This window comes from Oncorhynchus gorbuscha, linkage group LG12 (genome assembly GCF_021184085.1).
Source record: "Oncorhynchus gorbuscha isolate QuinsamMale2020 ecotype Even-year linkage group LG12, OgorEven_v1.0, whole genome shotgun sequence".
Classification (NCBI taxonomy): domain Eukaryota; kingdom Metazoa; phylum Chordata; class Actinopteri; order Salmoniformes; family Salmonidae; genus Oncorhynchus; species Oncorhynchus gorbuscha.
Genome location: NC_060184.1, coordinates 61,750,404 through 61,771,851, shown reverse-complemented (window position 1 = coordinate 61,771,851; position 21,448 = coordinate 61,750,404). Strand labels below are relative to the sequence as shown.

At 44.1% G+C, this 21,448-nt stretch overlaps 1 protein-coding gene across 11 annotated transcripts in view; it reads right to left on the bottom strand.

The window, feature by feature from the left end:
• Nucleotides 1-19,807: 19,807 nt before the first annotated feature.
• The window catches only part of ntng1a (netrin g1a), a 290,272-nt gene continuing 288,631 nt past the window's right edge, over nucleotides 19,808-21,448 (bottom strand). For all 11 annotated transcript variants that reach the window (XM_046292522.1, XM_046292524.1, XM_046292525.1 and 8 more), the window contains one exon: nucleotides 19,808-20,951. In XM_046292522.1, the coding sequence (XP_046148478.1) occupies nucleotides 20,698-20,951 (254 nt within the window). In that variant the 3' untranslated portion in view covers nucleotides 19,808-20,697. The remainder of the gene's footprint in view (nucleotides 20,952-21,448) is intronic.

The following is a 21,448-nucleotide window of genomic DNA, read 5'->3' as shown; positions in this document are numbered from 1 at the left end:
AGCCAGCACCATGGAGAGCCAGCACCATGGAGAGCCAGCACCATGGAGAGCCAGCACCATGGAGAGCCAGCACTATGGAGAGCCAGCATCATGGAGAAAACAATATAGTTATTATTTTCTATTCTATATAAAAAAGCTTATTCTGACTGGTTGCCTGGTTGTGTGTTCGTAGAGATAGTCTGGACTGGAGCAACAATGCGGATGGCGTGTTGTCCTTATTTACCCGTATTAAAACTGTAGGGGCTGCCAATGACTGAGTTGTGAGAGGAGGGAGACAGACACACACACACACACACTCTCTCTCTCTCTCTTCTGTTCTAGAGAGAAATACCCAGGAATGTTGCGCTAATGATGTTGCTGATGACCATCTCTGCCCTCATCTGTAGTTAACACACAGCATGGCGTATTATCCTCCACAGCCCAGCTCACCCCATTACTTCTGTCTACCATTACATGATACATGCCGTACCTGAGCTACATCAAAGGGATCTTCCTGGACTTAGCCCCCAACCCACCTTTGAAGGTAAAATGCACACTAGTGAAATACTAATTCCCAATTCAAAGGGTTATTTTCCCCTTTCCCACTTCAGTTTTAAAGTGGTATGGCTTCAATTGAAAACCGCAATATATATGTGATCTGTGAAGTGCATCACTTTGCTTACCAAGGGACAATAGGTGAAACACAAACGGAATTGGGTTTGTGTTTTTCCCATATCTGTTCAGCTATAGTATGCAGGATAGGTAGAGGACAGGCCTATTCATAAGAACAGGAGTGCTTGTCTCAACGACAGCTTGTATCATTGTTGACATGTGAGTACAAAGAGAAACCAAGGACTTACATTTCTCCCCCGGGTGGTTTACAATACGTCATGCTGAGAACGAAATACAGCATGTATCAACCCACCATTTGCACCAAGTTTATTGCCAAAGGCCCAATATCAATTGGGATCCAATGTTCCCTACTTTATTCCTGCTTGACACTTGTTACCAGTCATTACAGACCCAGGAAGACCAACAAATGAGTTTATTTAGAAATCAACAAACACAAGGATATTGAATATGTTCTTGTAATTAGTTGAACTATTTACTACTGTACAATCTGTATGAATAGACTTGCTGAATTAGCCAATTACTCTGAAATGAGGAACACATTGAGAGACAGTTTGACAGCTGTTTTTCACTAAACACTGCGACGATGGCCTTAACAGGAAGTCTACAGACACGACTCTTGACAAAAATTAGATGTCGAGATGCCTCGAAACAAAAGTAAGCGACATTTTAAACAAGTGTTTTAGAAACTATTTGACTGTCAAAGTGTTCAAACAAACACTGCACTCCTCCTCACGACTGAGAATTGAAACTGCTTGACAGAAAGGAGAAACTCATCAAAACCTCTTAAACGTGAAGTTGACATATTTAGGGGACTTTATGAGCATGGTAGCCCCTAACCGCAAAAGCCGGGTGTCAGCAGAAAGCTGAGTGTCTTGGCTATTTATCTGTGCCTTAAACATTTTTGGTGTGACTTACTACTATATATGGGCATACGGATGAGTAAGGGCAGGCCGAGCCGATGACCGCAAGATACCTACATTCTGGTTGGCGCTATGAAGCATAAACAAAATCAACAATTCACGCTGAAAGCCGGGACTCCACGGATCATGAGGATGTCTTATTTGTCTGCCTGTGACCTACTGTTATTGATCACCAGTGATCACCATTTTTTGACTCTCATCTTACAAGGTAAGCTTTGGTCTGTGTTTGAGCGATAGCTACATGGAAACGAATCCTTAGGTTGGTGGGAACAAATCTAGCCTATTGCCAATGTTATCTGATGATGTATGACTTAACGGCAACATCGAAAGTCCACAGAGTGACTATATATTTGCACGTGAAAACAATGATGAAAACACTTGGATATCCCCTGTATGTGCCCCGACACCACCACAATGTTTCAGAGAGGTTGGTGTTGTAGACATTTCATTTTCACAGAGAACAATAGCTTTTAGCCAGGTCCAGTGTGTCACATTTGGACAGTTTGGAGAAGTTGAAAGGACACTTGAATGTACCCTGGCCCATAACACCACCACAATGTTTGATTGAGGTTGATATGGTAGAAATGGTGCATTTAGACTGATCAAATAGCATTTAGGGATTGCAAATATGTAATATGTAATAATTCATAGACATATGCCACTTTGGAGAGGTGTTAGGGACACTTGGAAACGCCCCGTGACCACACCTGAATCCACTGCCTATTTCTAGTTGTTAGGTCTATCAATCCCATTTTTTTCTGATATTGTTCACGTGTTGTGGAAGCCATCTGATGTGTTCCCAGCTCTAATTCACTTATAGCGTGTCAATGAAAGATTACTGTCAAAATGTTAAAAAAAATACAAAAAGAGGTTATTTTGTGTGTGCTTGATCTTGTGTATTCTCAACTATTAACTCCCATCGACCTCTGGATCATTTCCTCGTAATCCTCGAGATGTCTTCTTTCCAAATAGACCACGTTGTGGCGTGTCAGAATCATGTATTTACACAGGAATAGCAGTTTTGGGTATGTCTATTTAGGTGGAAAACAAAGAGGTTATTTAAAGAGACAAGATTGTTTCTAAAAGAGTAAAATGTCATGATAAGGTACTTTGTCACCACATAATAAACTTCAACACAACAAACCGATGGACTGTCCAACAGATAGATAGCATAGGCCCTGCTCTGGTGTATCGTCTGCTTACATTGTTTCAGGCCCAAGTTTGCTCAGTATATCGACGGTATCGGTTGTTGACTCTCTGGTTGAGTACACATCTGGGCGACCTGATAAACAGGGCACAGGTACCCTGGCAACAGCAGAGCCCGAGAAACGGGCGTGTGGCAACGGCGGAACGTGGTCCGTATGTACTCAGGTTGACAGGGCTCTGTAGACATGGCTGGGTAAAGATCGAAGGAACAACAGAGGCCGCATGCACTAGTTTACCTCATTTACACAGCCAATGGAAACCATTGAAACGTTCTGGTTATTTTTTGTCACTTGTGAATCGTTTTATAATGCATTTAGTAAACTTACTGTTGGATTAACTTGTAAAAACAATGTTCCCCTTTATCACAATAATAACCTCTTTACTGCATTCTAGACTGTCTGTTGACTGCTGACTATTGCATGCCTTTTCTCATGTGCCTAAATGCCTTTATAACCTTATACAGCTATTCTGCACAATGACATGATTTCCCTTTGAAGGCACCAGCACAAGTCCACTGTGTGATCAACTGTGATCTTCATCTTAGTTGACCCTGCACAAACACTGTGATATCCTCTTAGTTAACCCTGCAGCTACACTGTGATATCCTCTTAGTTAACCGTGCAGAAACACTGTGATATCCTCTTAGTTGACCCTACAGCAACACTGTGATATCCTCTTAGTTAACCCTGCAGAAACACTGTGATATCCTCTTAGTTAACCCTGCAGAAACACTGTGATATCCTCTTAGTTGACCCTGCAGCAACACTGTGATATCCTCTTAGTTGACCCTTCAGAAACACTGTGATATCCTCTTAGTTGACCCTGCAGCAACACTGTGATATCCTCTTAGTTGACCCTGCAGCAACACTGTGATATCCTCTTAGTTGACCCTGCAGCAACACTGTGATATCCTCTTAGTTGACCCTGCAGCAACACTGTGATATCTTCTTAGTTAACCCTGCAGAAACACTGTGATATCCTCTAAGTTGACCCTGCAGCAACACTGTGATAATTTGTAAGTCGCTCTGGATAAGAACGCCTGCTAAATGACTTAAATGTAATGTAAATGATAACCTCTTAGTTAAGCCTGCAGAAACACTGTGATATCCTCTAAGTTAAGCCTGCAGAAACACTGTGATATCTTCTTAGTTAAGCCTGCAGCAACACTGTGATATCTTCTTAGTTAACCCTGCAGCAACACTGTGATATCCTCTTAGTTGACCCTTCAGAAACACTGTGATATCCTCTTAGTTGACCCTGCAGCAACACTGTGATATCCTCTTAGTTGACCCTGCAGCAACACTGTGATATCCTCTTAGTTAACCCTGCAGCAACACTGTGATATCCTCTTAGTTGACCCTGCAGCAACACTGTGATATCCTCTTAGTTAAGCCTGCAGAAACACTGTGATCTTCATCTTAGTTGACCCTGCAGCAACACTGTAATATCCTCTTAGTTAAGCCTGCAGAAACACTGTGATATCTTCTTAGTTAACCCTGCAGAAACACTGTGATATCCTCTTAGTTGACCCTGCAGCAACACTGTGATATCCTCTTAGTTGACCCTGCAGCAACACTGTGATATCCTCTTAGTTAACCCTGCAACAACACTGTGATATCCTCTTAGTTGACCCTGCAGCAACACTGTGATATCCTCTTAGTTAAGCCTGCAGAAACACTGTGATCTTCATCTTAGTTGACCCTGCAGCAACACTGTAATATCCTCTTAGTTAACCCTGCAGAAACACTGTGATATCCTCTTAGTTGACCCTGCAGCAACACTGTGATATCCTCTTAGTTGACCCTTCAGCAACATTGTGATATCCTCTTAGTTGACCCTGCAGCAACACTGTGATATCCTCTTAGTTAAGCCTGCAGAAACACAGTGATATCCTCTTAGTTGACCCTGCAGCAACACTGTGATATCCTCTTATTTAACCCTGCAGAAACACTGTGATATCCTCTTAGTTAACCCTGCAGAAACACTGTGATATCCTCTTAGTTGACCCTTCAGCAACACCGTGATATCCTCTTAGTTGACCCTGCAGCAACACTGTGATATCCTCTTAGTTAAGCCTGCAGAAACACAGTGATATCCTCTTAGTTGACTCTGCAGCAACACTGTGATATCCTCTTAGTTAAGCCTGCAGAAACACTGTGATATCTTCTTAGTTAACCCTGCAGAAACACTGTGATATCCTCTTAGTTGACCCTGCAGCAACACTGTGATATCCTCTTAGTTAAGCCTGCAGCAACACTGTGATATCCTCTTAGTTAAGCCCGCATAAACACTGTGATATCCTCTAAGTTAAGCCTGCAGAAACACTGTGATATCTTTTTAGTTAAGCCTGCAGCAACACTGTGATATCCTCTTAGTTAACCCTGCAGCAACACCGTGATATCCTCTTAGTTAACCCTGCAGAAACACTGTGATATCCTCTTAGTTGACCCTGCAGCAACACTGTGATATCCTCTTAGTTAACCCTGCAGCAACACCGTGATATCCTCTTTGTTGACCCTGCAGCAACACTGTGATATCCTCTTAGTTAACCCTGCAGAAACACTGTGATATCCTCTTAGTTGACCCTGCAGCAACACTGTGATATCCTCTTAGTTGACCCTTCAGCAACACTGTGATATCCTCTTAGTTGACCCTGCAGCAACACTGTGATATCCTCTTAGTTAAGCCTGCAGAAACACAGTGATATCCTCTTAGTTGACCCAGCAGCAACACTGTGATATCCTCTTAGATGACCTTGCAGTAACACTGTGATATCCTCTTAGTTAAGCCTGCAGAAACACTGTGGTATCCTCTTAGTTAACCCTATAGCAACACTGTGATATCCTCTTAGTTGACCCTGCAGCAACACTGTGATATCCTCTTAGTTGACCCTGCAGCAACACTGTGATATCCTCTTAGATGACCTTGCAGCAACACTAAGTGTCAGTTTAGCCTCCCTCATACGTGCCCACCTCACCCCACCGGCATAACCACGCAGATCCCTAGGTGATGGCAAGGCCAGATCAACACCCAAGGCATTGTGTTTAGTGCGTTGGTTGGGGCTGCGTTATTGGACGGGTTGCATCGGTAGGGGGTCACGTGATTTAGGAGGGGGTGCGTTGGTATGATGGGTTCAGGGGTTCAGAGGCAAGGTGGGAAATCCAGGGGTGTATCTCCGACCTGTTTACAAGGTCAGGGGCTGCAGTGGTTAGGGGGTGGCAGGTAGCCTAGTGGTTAGAGCGTTGGGCCAGTAACTGAAAGGTTGCTAGATTGTATCCCCGAGCTGACAAGGTAAAAATCTGCCGTTCTGCCCCGGAACAAGGCAGTTCACCCTCTGTTCCTAGGCCGTCACTGTAAATAAGAATTTGTTCTTAACTGACTTGCCTAGTTAAATCAAAAAACAAGAAGCCATGTCACAGGAACTACATTCCTCAGACAGGGTAGCTAAATAGCACATTAGCATTTCCAGCAAATCCATTTAAACCACTGTCTCTGGCATTGGCAACAGGTGAACTTGATCTGTGTCTCAAACAATAGTCCGAAATAGCTTCCTATATCCTCCTTTGCTTAGTGGCCTTTTGACCATCAGCTGTAGAGTCGTAGATGGTACAGAATAGGAGTATTGAGACAATTTCCTTGTATTACTAAAAAGCTATTTGATAGGTGCTGAGCTCCAGTCAAAAGGGTGAGTCCCTTTACCTGAAACCCAGGCAAATGCTCTCCAGCGTTAAGGTGAGATCCCCCCCCCCACATGCAACCTCACATCCCTTCAACACTAATGAATGTGTGGCTGTGTAACAGGAACTGGCGTATCGGCTTCAGAATCAACAGCCCTGGTATGTGAGAATCACAGGCTTATGAAGAAGCCGGTCCTTTTCACGTGATGTCTACGGTACAACCAGCTGGAGCACTACACCGACAGTACAGAGAGGAGCCACAGGAAGCTGTTCCAACCCTTCTACACAACCCTTCTACAAGCTGGAAGGAATAGTCAGTCTGGGATGTTTATACCAAGTTGAGCTATAACTCAAACCCATGACCAAATATTCATAATACTGTTAAGTCTCTAAAAAAAAAAAAAAGAATAACAATTTGAAAGATGTCCTTTCCTATCGCTGTCTGGATGGTGTATAGGGAAAAAGTCAATTTCAGGCAGGACGATCTACCTGTTAAGAAATGCCAGTATCAATTGAACTGTATTTTGTATGGGTTTACACACCTCCATATAGCCGGGTGGACAAAGTAAGCTAACGCAAGGTCATACTGGAGTGGTAATATTAGTGGAATAATATATTCATTGTCTACACTGGCAATGTGTTTAACAGAGGGGTTATGAATAGACAACAGGCACTTATCTATGGCCTTGGCCTTTTTCACTTCCTTTATGGCAACACCTTCTGAACGTACACCTTGATACATAATATTGACAAGATATCTGCTTAGTCAATTCACATAATGTAGACATTTTATTTGTATTTTTATGTATGATAAGCACACCTATACCGTAACGATTGCAGAAGTGTTGCAGTCTGTCCAACTCTAACTAATAACGTGTGCTCCCAAAGACTGCAGGAGATGTCCAGGGACATTTCCCCTAAGAAATGCTTTATAGCACCGACCCATAATTCACCATGGTAAAAATGCTTGGCACGTAACACTTCATCATTGAACAAGACATATCGCCCTGGTAACATCACCACGGATATTCTCAGGTGTGCAGCTCTCTGAAGTCAGTCTGTAGCGTGTGAAAAATGGACTGGTGAAAAGGTTCATTAGTCACCCAAGCGTTGAGATTACGCCATTAATGCTGAGGCACCCTAAAAGGAAGCAATGTGGGTCATGAAAGGAACCTTGTACAGTTCAGTATCATTTTCAATCTTACCATAATATTCATTGATTATTTCCCCATTTTAGCCATTTTGAGATAAACATATAATATTTCTCTCAACCTTAACTTGGTAAAATGAAGGTGAAAGTAAACATATTAGATTTAATGTTACACACTGTATTAAGGCATCCTATATATGCTAAAATAAAGGTAAGGAGCAACATTCAGGTAGCTGCCATAATAAACGAAAAAATGTAAAGTGTCTTAATAGGGCATTGGGCCATAGGCACAAACACACACACACACGCACGCACACACACACAGACACACACGAACGCACGCACGCACGCACACGCGCACACGCACGCACACACACACAGACACACACACACACACAGACACACACACACACACACGTACGCACGCACGCACACGCGCACGCACACGCACACACACACAGACACACACACAGACACACACACACACACAGACACACACACACGCACGCACGCACGCACGCACACACACACGCACACACGCACACACACACACACGCACACACACGCACACACACACACACACACACACACACACACACACACACACACACACACACACACACACACACACACACACACACACACACACACACACACACACACACACACACACACACACACACACACACACACACACACACACACACACACACACACACACACACACACACACACACACACACGCACACTCTCTTATTTGATCTGTGGTAGCCAACATAATGGGCAACTGGGCATTTTTATACATGACCCAAAGTATGATGAGATGTTAATTGCTTACAGTTTTTTGGTATCGCTTTGGTACAATTTTCACAATTTTTTTTCACATTTTGTTACAACGCAGCCACTGCCAGCTAGCCTACTTCAGCAGTACTGTATCATTTTAATTTTTAGTCAATAAGATTCTTGCTACGTAAGCTTAACTTTCTGAACATTCGAGACGTGCAGTCCACTTGTCATTCCAATCTCCTTTGCATTAGCGTAGCCTCTTCTGTAGCCTGTCAACTATGTGTCTGTCTATCCCTGTTCTCTCCTCTCTGCACAGACCATACAAACGCTCCACACCGCGTGGCCGCGGCCACCCTAATCTGGTGGTCCCAGCGCGCACGACCCACGTGGAGTTCCAGGTCTCCGGTAGCCTCTGGAACTGCCGATCTGCGGCCAACAAGGCAGAGTTCATCTCAGCCTATGCCTCCCTCCAGTCCCTCGACTTCTTGGCACTGACGGAAACATGGATCACCACAGACAACACTGCTACTCCTACTGCTCTCTCTTCGTCCGCCCACGTGTTCTCGCACACCCCGAGAGCTTCTGGTCAGCGGGGTGGTGGCACCGGGATCCTCATCTCTCCCAAGTGGTCATTCTCTCTTTCTCCCCTTACCCATCTGTCTATCGCCTCCTTTGAATTCCATGCTGTCACAGTTACCAGCCCTTTCAAGCTTAACATCCTTATCATTTATCGCCCTCCAGGTTCCCTCGGAGAGTTCATCAATGAGCTTGATGCCTTGATAAGCTCCTTTCCTGAGGACGGCTCACCTCTCACAGTTCTGGGCGACTTTAACCTCCCCATGTCTACCTTTGACTCATTCCTCTCTGCCTCCTTCTTTCCACTCCTCTCCTTTTGACCTCACCCTCTCACCTTCCCCCCTACTCACAAGGCAGGCAATACGCTCGACCTCATCTTTACTAGATGCTATTCTTCCACTAACCTCATTGCAACTCCCCTCCAAGTCTCCGACCACTACCTTGTATCCTTTTCCCTCTCGCTCTCATCCAACACTTCCCACCCTGCCCCTACTCGGATGGTATCGCGCCGTCCCAACCTTCGCTCTCTCTCCCCCGCTACTCTCTCCTCTTCCATCCTATCATCTCTTCCCTCTGCTCAAACCTTCTCCAACCTATCTCCTGACTCTGCCTCCTCAACCCTCCTCTCCTCCCTTTCTGCATCCTTTGACTCTCTATGTCCCCTATCCTCCAGGCCGGCTCGGTCCTCCCCTCCCGCTCCGTGGCTCGACGACTCATTGCGAGCTCACAGAACAGGGCTCCGGGCAGCCGAGCGGAAATGGAGGAAAACTCACCTCCCTGCGGACCTGGCATCCTTTCACTCCCTCCTCTCTACATTTTCCTCCTCTGTCTCTGCTGCTAAAGCCACTTTCTACCACTCTAAATTCCAAGCATCTGCCTCTAACCCTAGGAAGCTCTTTGCCACCTTCTCCTCCCTCCTGAATCCCCCCTCCTCCCTCTCTGCAGATGACTTCGTCAACCATTTTGAAAAGAAGGTCGACGACATCCGATCCTCGTTTGCTAAGTCAAACGACACCGCTGGTTCTGCTCACACTGCCCTACCCTGTGCTCTGGCCTCTTTCTCCCCTCTCACTCCAGATGAAATCTCGAGTCTTGTGACGGCCGGCCGCCCAACAACCTGCCCGCTTGACCCTATCCCCTCCTCTCTTCTCCAGACCATTTCCGGAGACCTTCTCCCTTACCTCACCTCGCTCATCAACTCATCCCTGACCGCTAGCTACGTCCCTTCCGTCTTCAAGAGAGCGAGAGTTGCACCCCTTCTGAAAAAACCTACACTCGATCCCTCCGATGTCAACAACTACAGACCAGTATCCCTTCTTTCTTTTTTCTCCAAAACTCTTGAACATGCCGTCCTTGGCCAGCTCTCCCGCTATCTCTCTCAGAATGACCTTCTTGATCCAAATCAGTCAGGTTTCAAGACTAGTCATTCAACTGAGACTGCTCTTCTCTGTATCACGGAGGCGCTCCGCACTGCTAAAGCTAACTCTCTCTCCTCTGCTCTCATCCTTCTAGACCTATCAGCTGCCTTCGATACTGTGAACCATCAGATCCTCCTCTCCTCTCCACCCGAGTTGTGCATCTCCGGCGCGGCCCACGCTTGGATTGCGTCCTACCTGACAGGTCGCTCCTACCAGGTGGCGTGGCGAGAATCTGTCTCCTCACCACGCGCTCTCACCACTGGTGTACCCCAGGGCTCTGTTCTAGGCCCTCTCCTATTCTCACTATACACCAAGTCACTTGGCTCTGTCATAACCTCACATGGTCTCTCCTATCATTGCTATGCAGACGACACACAATTAATCTTCTCCTTTCCCCCTTCTGATGACCAGGTGGCGAATCGCATCTCTGCATGTCTGGCAGACATATCAGTGTGGATGACGGATCACCACCTCAAGCTGAACCTCGGCAAGACGGAGCTGCTCTTCCTCCCGGGGAAGGACTGCCCGTTCCATGATCTCGCCATCACGGTTGACAACTCCATTGTGTCCTCCTCCCAGAGCGCTAAGAACCTTGGCGTGATCCTGGACAACACCCTGTCGTTCTCAACTAACATCAAGGCGGTGGCCCGTTCCTGTAGGTTCATGCTCTACAACATCCGAAGAGTACGACCCTGCCTCACACATGAAGCGGCGCAGGTCCTAATCCAGGCACTTGTCATCTCCCGTCTGGATTACTGCAACTCGCTGTTGGCTGGGCTCCCTGCCTGTGCCATTAAACCCCTACAACTCATCCAGAATGCCGCAGCCCGTCTGGTGTTCAACCTTCCCAAGTTCTCTCACGTCACCCCGCTCCTCCGCTCTCTCCACTGGCTTCCAGTTGAAGCTCGCATCCACTACAAGACCATGGTGCTTGCCTACGGAGCTGTGAGGGGAACGGCACCTCAGTACCTCCAGGCTCTGATCAGGCCCTACACCCAAACAAGGGCACTGCGTTCATCCACCTCTGGCCTGCTCGCCTCCCTACCACTGAGGAAGTACAGTTCCCGCTCAGCCCAGTCAAAACTGTTCGCTGCTCTGGCCCCCCAATGGTGGAACAAACTCCCTCACGACGCCAGGACAGCGGAGTCAATCACCACCTTCCGGAGACACCTGAAACCCCACCTCTTTAAGGAATACCTAGGATAGGATAAAGTAATCCTTCTCACCCCCCCCCTTAAAAGATTTAGATGCACTATTGTAAAGTGGCTGTTCCACTGGATGTCATAAGGTGAATGCATCAATTTGTAAGTCGCTCTGGATAAGAGCGTCTGCCAAATGACTTAAATGTAATGTCAATGTAATGTAATGTTATAGCCTTATTTTGTCATGTTATAGCCTTATTCTAAAATGGATTAAATAAAACAAAATCCCCATCAATCTACACACAATACTCCATAATGACAAAGCAAAAACTGTTTTTTTGAAAACTTTTCAAATTTATTACAAAAAAACTGAAGTACCTTATTTACATAAGTATTCAAACCCTTTGCTAAGAGACTCGAAATTGAGCTCAGGTGCATCCTTTTTCCATTGATCATCCTTGAGATGTTTCTACGACTTGAATAGAGTCCACCTGTGGCAAATTCAAATGATTAATATGATTTGGAAAGGCTCAAATAGTTGCTAGTGCATGTCAGAGATAAAAAACAAGCCATGAGTTGGAAGGAATTGTCCATAGAGCTCAGAGACAGGATTGTGTATTGGCACAGATCTGGGGAAGGGTACCAAAAAAATTTGCCAGCATTGAAGGTCCCCAAAAAGACAGTGGCCTCCATCATTCTTAAATGGAAGAAGTTTGAAACAACCAAGACTCTTCCTGGAGCTGGCCGCCCGACCAAACGGAGCAATCGGGAAGAAGGGCCTTGGTCAGTGACGTTACCAAGAACCCGATGGTCACTCTGACAGAACAGAACCAGTGTTCCTCTGTGGAGATGGGAGAACTTTCCAGAAGGACAACTATCTCTGCATCACTCCACCAACCAGGCCTTTATGGTAGAGTGGCCAAACGGAAGCCACTCCTCTGTAAAAGGCACATGAAAGCCCACTTGGAGTTTGCCAAAAGGCCCCTAAAGACTCTCAGACCATGAGAAACAAGATCCTCTGGTCTGATGAAGCCAGGATTGAACTCTTTGGTCTGAATGCAAAGCGTCCGGAGGAATCCTGGCACCATCCCTACGGTGAAGCATGGCGGTGGCAGCATCATGCTGTGGGAATGTTTTTCAGCGGCAGAGACTGGGACTCTAGTCAGGATCGAGGGAAAGATGAATGAAGCAAAGTACAAAGAGATCCTTGATGAAAACCTGCTCCAGAGTTCTCAGGACCTTAGACAACCCTAAATACACAGCTAAGACGACACAGGAGTGGCTTCAGGACAAGTCTCTGAATGCCCTTGAGGGGCCCAGCCAGAATCCGGACTTGAACCCGATCTAATTTCTCTGGAGAGACCTGAAAATAGCTGTGCAGTGACGCTCCACATCCAACGTGACAGAGCTTGAGAGGATCTTCAGAGAAGAATGGGAGAAACTCCCCAAATATAATTTTGCACGCCCAATTTTTCAGTTTATGATTTGTTAAAATGTTTGAAATATCCAATAAATGTCGTTCCACTTCATGATTGTGTCCCACTTGTTGTTGATTCTTCACAAAAAAATACAGTTTTATATCTTTATGTTTGAAGCCTGAAATGTGGCAAAAGGTTGCAAAGTTCAAGGGGGCCGAATACTTTCGCAGGGCACTGTATAATTGCAAATTAGATGTACTTTCTGTAATTAAATGTTAGAAATTAAATTAATGAAAATAAAATATAACGTTAGGCACACATGCATTTGCATCAAGCCCGTCTTGAGCATTTGGCCAAGAATTCTCATCCACATCAAACTAAATGTCCTCAATGTTCATGCACCGCGGAAAAAAACCTTTTGGCATGGCGAATCCAAGCTTGACATTGGTCTGTAGTGATGTCGCCACATGTCTCATCCATGGCCAGAAGGAGGGTGGCACTCTCATGGGGAAGGCGATCATACACCTTCCACCTCCATGCTGAAAGAAAATCCTCAATAATGTTGAGGAAAGGGGAGTATGGTGGTAGGTACAGGGTCACAAATCGGGGATGGGCCTGAAAACATGCCTGAACCACCTCTGCAAGGTGGAACCTGATATTGTCCAGCACAATGACATATGTGACCTCTTCACTTTGACAGGCCTGCTCAATTTCATTGAGGAACACAATGTGGTGTGCAGCATTGTAGGATCCAAGTAATGGCCTACGTCCTACCACACCATCTTCAGGCATACTGTAGCTGCTCACCAGGATATGTTTCACCACGTTGCCCAGGGACTTGGACGGTTGCACGTTGGCCGATGAGTAGCATGTGCATCAAATAGTAACAGTAATACAGTATAAAGTGCTGTACCTGAACATACTCAGCCTGCAGTTGTTTCACCTGGTCGCTGTTTCTCTCAAAAGGCACCAGGTAAATGTGTTTCATGGGTTGCCGCTAGGGCGGCAGCGTAGCCTAGTGGTTAGAGCGTTGGACTAGTAACCGGAAGGTTGCGAGTTCAAACCCCCAAGCTGACAAGGTACAAATCTGTCGTTCTGCCCCTGAACAGGCAGTTAACCCACTGTTCCCAGGCCGTCATTAAAAATAAGAATATGTTCTTAACTGACTTGCCTGGTTAAATAAAGGTCAAATTAAAATTAAATACCTGGTGCCTCTTCAAAATGCGGCCGATTGTTGGTAGGCTGATGGATGCCACATTGGCAAAGGTGTCATCATTCTCCTCAATGGCCTGCTTTATTTCGGACAGCTGTGTGTTATTCCTGGTCCTCACCATTGCACCACTGTCCACTCCGCTGGTCTGTAAGCACACGCCACGGCCATCACCATAGGGTCTTCTGTCAATTATGAGGGTAGAACATAGTATACTGTCAATAGTTCATACTGTAACATGTTTTGTGAATTTACATGCATTACAATATGTAATTTACTGTAAATATAATGGTTAAACATGACATATCCTGCAGACTTACTGTTTTTTTGGTTGAAACATTCTGATGATCGAATTGACAGTTGATCTTTTCATATTGGGGTGATCTGGCAGCCTCTGCCATGGTAAGGCCTCTGTTTTCCACATGGTCAACGACGATGGCCCGGACTTGATTAGACACATCAGTTCCCTGCCGTCTGCCTCCCTCTCTCTGATGTCCACCTCTTTGACGGGGCCCATGCCAACCTCTTTGACCTCTTTGACAGGGCCCATGCCCACCTCTTTGACCTCTTTGATGGGGCCAGTGCCCACGTCTCTGACAAGCTCCTTGTCCACGAGTTCTTTGATTTCTGCCTCTCCCTTGCTGTCTATCTGCTCCATGTTGAAAGAAATGTCAAGTGTTCACACACCCCTTTTATATGGTGACCAATTGTGGTTACCACTATGTGAAATCAGTTTGCAAAAACAAGTATTCATTATGTATGGTTATCATGAATCATACATGTCATTTAGATGTTTATACTTTACAAACACACCTTTTATTTCTGTAATTCTCAAAATCCATATACAGTAGACAAACAAGTTTAAGATCTATAGGTTTACCAAACGGTTAAGTGATTAACCATTAAGTTGAATTAAGGGATGATCTTACGTATTTAAACAAATAAGAAGAGAATCATGTGAAAAGTATTATGAGTATTGCATTGTGAAAGGCAATGACTTTATGTTATATGAAAAGTATTATGAGTATTGCATTGTGAAAGGCAATGACTTTATGTTATATGAAAAGTATTATGAGTATTGCATTGTGAAAGGCAATTACTTTATGTTATATGAAAAGTATTATGAGTATTGCATTGTGAAAGGCAATGACTTTATGTTATATGAAAAGTAATTGTCAATTAAAAATGCGCTTAAAGTTTTGAAAAAAAACAGCCTTTTTGATGATCTATTTTGAGTTTTGTTCAAAGAGTTGTGAAATATGAACATACACTTGTGAAAATAATACCAAAAATGAAGAAAAACAAACAAACTCAGGAACCACACACGTAAACACCTGCTTTCAATATACTTTGTATCCCTGATTACCTCAAGTGTTTCCTTTATTTTGCCAGTTACCTGTATAATAAAAGTTACTGTAACACATTGTATTTATAACAATCTCTGACAATAGAGTTTGGTCGTTCTAAACAGGATTACAATTTAGTGACACCCACACCCTGGGTTCCATTACTAGACCGATAGCAGGTTTGAAAGCGTGGAGAGAGCTGGCGTTTGATAAGTAAAGACGCCTGCTCAGAAAGGAACACAAATCGATGGCTGCTGTCCCTGGCTGGATCTCTGCATTGATTATCACACAGAGAGAGAAGCATCCGGGCCATGCAGGGAAACAGTAACCAGGACCAAGGTCAATATTCACCCAAGCCAGCTACACCCAGCACACCTTACTGCAGGCTCAGGCCTATCCCAACCTTAACCCTTACCTTAACCACTCGGAATGAAGAGTTTTGTACTATTTTTCAATGTCTGCATTCATCAATTTAGCAAGAGGACAATATTTTGAATAATGTTGAAGTGTCATTTTATCGGTAACTACCAGCATCTCTAGTGCCCGAAATCTGGCGCTGTCGTTCTAAAACCTTAACCCACTCGGAATGAATGGATAAACTTAACCGTCGAGTTGAGTTTCAGTTTCACTTATTTGTTGTTTGTTTGACTGACAGCTAACATAAGTCAAAATATTCCGTAATTAAAATGGCCACACAGTGCATAATCTACAGACAGCGCCACATACAGCCCCACAATGTTAGCTAGGCTACTTTTGTTCTTTATTGTTATTCACACATTTTTCATATGCGTTTTACCTTTATCTTTACTCTTCATTGTTGGAAAAATACCCATAAGTTAGCATTTCACTGATAGTCTACACCTGTTGTCTACGATGCATGTGACAAATAACATTTGATTGATTGATTGACAGTGCACAATAATACAGCCCCACAGTGCATATCTCTGTTGCTGCCGTTATGCACAGTCGTTGGTGCTTGAGTTGTGCAGACTACACCCAGGTCCAGTCTAGCCTATAGTACACAGACTCTCTTCTGTTTGTTTCCACTACAACCCATAGCTTTCTAATGGCATCTCTTGAGTCCTTTTGTCTTTCTGGTATTTTTGTTCAAGAGGCATCTTCTCTCTTTATTCCTCCTTGGTCTGTTTCCCTTGGTAGGGTCATTATTAAAGGAATGTTGGTAAACACAACAGAACGACACAAAATGGATCGATATAACAAGTAAACAAGGATAATAGATAAGAATATGGTCCAAAAAAACAACTCTTCTCGCAATACATTCTGTGAGACTCCAGGGATCATCAACTAGATTCAGCCGTGGGACGATTCTTTTCTTGAGTGGCTGGTCGGGGGGCCGGAACATAATTATAAATCATTTGTAGACTGCAAATTGACCGCAAGAAGCCCAAACCGATATCATATTTGACTAAAACATCACGTGTCTCTCTATCATGCGTGGGAATACTTGCGAACATATTCATAAAATTAAAATCACTTGGAGATGATTTACTGGTGTTGGTACAGTCTTTTGTCCAATAATGAAAATGAAAATAATATAACAATAATAATACTTGGGGGAAAAAAAAAACACCCGCTGGCCATCTTTGGCCCGCGAACCACCAGTTGGGGAACCCTTCTTTACACATTAAAACTACCCTTAATAAAGTTTAGAGTGAAGTGAACCAGTAGTACAGTCGCTAGCTAGCCATTAGCATTGTTTGCTAACAGAGCTGGGTTGTGTTTAGTGATTCTGTGTGTTTAGGTCAGTGAGCAGATAGATTGCAGAACAGCAATCTAGTCGTTCAGTCTTTTCCCTGAACGACTATAGTCTATTTTAATTATCCACACAGAATGCACGCTGACACCTGAATGTATATTTAAAATTAGTCCCACTGTAGGGGACCTTGACAAAACCATCACTTTGACTGGTTTCATCAACACGTTTCTGGGGTGTAAATGTTGGAGAGGGCGAGGAAGTAACATTCTGGAGCTTCTTACATTATTGTTGTAATGGGGCCTGTCACTCCTATATTTCCTCATCAACAAAGTCCAATGCCAGGAAACTACTCTTTCAAAGATAATAGGAGTAAAGCTGATAGAGTTGATTATTCCATCGGAGGAAAGAGGCATACTAGTGTGTAATCTCTGCCACCATATGTTACCTGTGAGGGTTGAGAGGGCCAGCAGGTTTGGTATTCAACCTAATCCTGGGATTTGAATACAATTTGGGGGCTCCGTCAGGATTGCAACAGGGACCTTCACAGAAATTAAAATGAATCATTGAGCTTGCTGTAACTCGGCCAAACTACATTGTGCTTTTTTTCAAGCGATAGTCGCTCCTGAGAAACATAATGAGTAAAAAATGGCCTTTACCAAATGTGATTTAAAGACCTGCCTAGGCAACTGACTTTGTGTTTTATAAAGATATAGCACACCATTGAAAACACATGGCTGTTCGAATAGTATGTCTTCATCAGTGAGTAGGCTGCAAAGTGGCAGTTATGGTCGGCCAAGCTGTGAAATGCGAAGATGGCATAAATACAGTAGTTATTGCCCCAATAAACACACAGTATATAAGCAGCTATTGTCTGGGGGTTTTCCATAACAAGGATCCAGGGAGAGTTGAATATATGTTATTGTAATCTCTTCCAACACTTTTTGGATGAAGTTCCACTAGAGATCCTGACATTTAGAAAGCAATACTCATTCAAACAACCTGTTTCTTTATGTACAGTGCCATTGTGCCATTGTCATAGACCAGGTACATTATCCTCACAGCATACACACTGATGGAACCACAGGAGAACACATCATAGGACACCAGGTAAGCCCTCCAACTAAACAAACAATGCTAAAGGTAAAACTTCAAGTAACCCAAACTTTTAGAGAAACTAAGAAAGAAAGAGATCCTCAGCAGGAGGTGGGGTTTGGATTTTCCAGGTTATGGATGAACTGTCTAGTATCTGACAAGACCCACTTTATAAACTTTGAACACAGGCTCTCAGGTAGTCGTCGATAGCTGTTAATATTTAATTCACCCTCCCTCCCCCACAATGCATTTCACTGAAACAAATCTTTACCGGATTGAATTCAAGATAAATAGCATTCAAATTTCACTGGGGCTTATAGCATTCTCCATTATTAGCCTTTCCCAAGGTATTTAAAGGTCTTCACATCAGTTTATCTTTGTGCTTGGAAAAACTATTTACTACTGTTTGTGTCCTTAAAGTACATACACATTTTTTAAATGATTATTGCAGCTTGTTCACTGTTGAATTTTCAACTGAGGAACAAGCAATGATCAACACAGTTGTCTCAACTTATTTCTTAAACTTTTATTCACTTAAATTTGTCCAGTGTTAAAGCGACAGGAAAACATTTAGAATGTCCTTTTGTGGGATCTTATGACACTATAGTATACTTTAGATGTTAACCGATATTCTTTGATGCCAGCACGTTGCCAATACTGAGGAAACTCAAACTGTGCAACCAAGAGAGAAAAATAAACCAGTGAAAGAAAAACAATAACAAAAACAAAAGCTGAACAAGTCCAAAACATGTCTTCTGCTTTTTAATTTTTCATCTGGAGTAACAAGTTGCATTTTAACACTGTTCGGCAAATAGTACAAAATAATTATTACATGTATTTTTTGCTCTGTCAAGAAAATAAATTGTAAATACACTGATGATTCTCTAAGCACTTTGTCAGCTCAAGTGAACACTAAGCTCTTTGACCAAGGTCTCAGGTAATGCAGATGTCTACAGGTCAAATAAGTACACAGGTAGTCTGGCTATCTTTTGGATATGGGGCTATTACACATGTGCGTCACTAACACCGGACAAAAAAATCTTTCAACCGACAAGGGTTACAGAGTAACGTTCACAAAAGCACAGGTCAGTGGACAGAGGGGCTGGGTGGGACTGATGGGAGGGGACAGGTGAGGAATATAGGGAGAGAGATATAGAGAAGGATGGAGTGGGAGACAGACAGAGAGAGAGAGAGAGAGAGAGAGAGAGAGAGAGAGAGAGAGAGAGAGAGAGAGAGAGAGAGAGAGAGAGAGAAATAGAGAGAGAGAAATAGAGAGAGAGGGAGATAGAGAAAGAATAGAAAAGGAAAAAGAGAGAGCGAGAGACAATTGTATTTATTTAACTAGGCAAGTCAGTTAAGAACAGATTCTTATTTACAATGACGGCCTACACCGGCCAAACCCAGATGACGCTGGGCCAATTGTGAGCCGCCCTTTGGGACTCCCAATCACGGCCTGTTGTGATACAGCCTGGTGTCTGTAGTGATGCCTCTAGCGCTAAGATGCAGTGCTTTAGACCGCTGCGCCACTCGGGAGCCCAACAGAAAGATAGCGAGACAAAGTGAAAGAGAGAGGGCGACAGAGAGATGAGAATAAGAGAGAGAGAAAGCAAGAGAGAGAGAGAGAGAGAGACAGACAGACTGAGAGAGAGAGGTGGGCAAGATTTTTGATCTCCGGATCAAAATCCGGATGGATTTCCTTATATCCACAATGCACAGACAGCAAAGACTGCTTACATTTCCTTTTTTATTTTCCCTCTGCCTCAATTTCTCTATTTAGGTTTTATTTTTCAAACAGCCTGTCTGTCCACCCTTCAGCAGCGGTAGGGACAGTTCTATGGAGTTCTTCGTCAGTCAGTCAGTTCAGCCCAGAAGCAGTTCATTCCAGCCAGCACCAAACCCCAAAGCACCCTAAGACAGGGGCAGCTAGCAGCTGCTGGCCTTGCTAGCTAGAGCTTGCTGTCGCTTATTGGTCGCAGCTGCCGTTGCCGTGGCGATAAGAGAGGAAGTGAACAAAGTGTCTGTCATCTCCAGTCCCTCCTTTTGACAGTTAGGGGGAAAAGTCTCTGGTATGGCTTAGGTCACTGGTGTCTGTTGTTTGACTTGTTTGACGTTTTATGAAGCAAATGCTCAAGTTAAACTCTTTTTAAATATCTGGTATTTATTTTTCTTTATTGATTTCATTTTTTTAAACTCTCATTTCTATATATACTTTTATTCTTTTACTCAAATTAAAGTTTTGCTTTCATTCTGGCACATTCCCTTATAGACAGCGTGTGTCCTTGCTGTGTCTGGTGGACAGCTAGTACAGTACAGTATAGTAGACTAAGCTCATGGTCGTTGTAGTTCTGGTTGTTGTTGTTGTAGAGATGTTGGTAATTGGGTAGTTTGCTCCAACAGTTCAGTGTAGACCATGTAGGCCTCTGGTTCTCAGAGCAGGGCGGGCCTGTAGGAGGCCTCTCTGAGCAGCGTCGAGCCCAGCAGGAGCAGCAGCAAGGTGGAGAGTGGTGTAGACGAGAGGGCGGCTTGGCCCGAGTCGGGCCCACCACAGCCCCCCAGCTCCGACTCACAGCGGGGCTTCTCACACAGCAGGCCCGTGAATGCTGCGGTACACTGGCACCGCAGGTTGTTCAGACACACACCGCCGTTCTGGCAGCGCAGGAGCTCGTTGTCACACACTCGGGCTGAGAGAGAGATAGAGAGATATGTGAGACACATACACACACCTGGAGCAGAGTACTGTGCACTGCTCACTACCCCGGCTGTTATGTTGATTTACAAATCGTACTGTTATCTGAGCTGATCTCCACTCTAGTGAGCGCAATAAGAAAGGGATAGTCAACAAGGGGCTATGTGTTCTTTGAAAAATAATGAACGACGTGGAAGGTGTGTTCCATGAAGCGCTAGCGGAGTGGAACTGACCTTTCACAGAGTATTGTTATTTTCCAGAGAACGCATAGAGCCCCAAGTTGACTATCCCTTTCATACCATGGCTATAATTTAACACATTTGCCGCTAGAAATGTTTTCATTTGCAGGTAAAAATGTGTTCAACATCCACTGAAGTAGCTAGCAAGTTTGCTTAGCATTAAGTTGAATTATGCATTTTAGCTACTTTGCAGATCAATCATGACTATGACAGTAACGCATCACATGCAGCACAACCAGTGCAGTAATAAAAA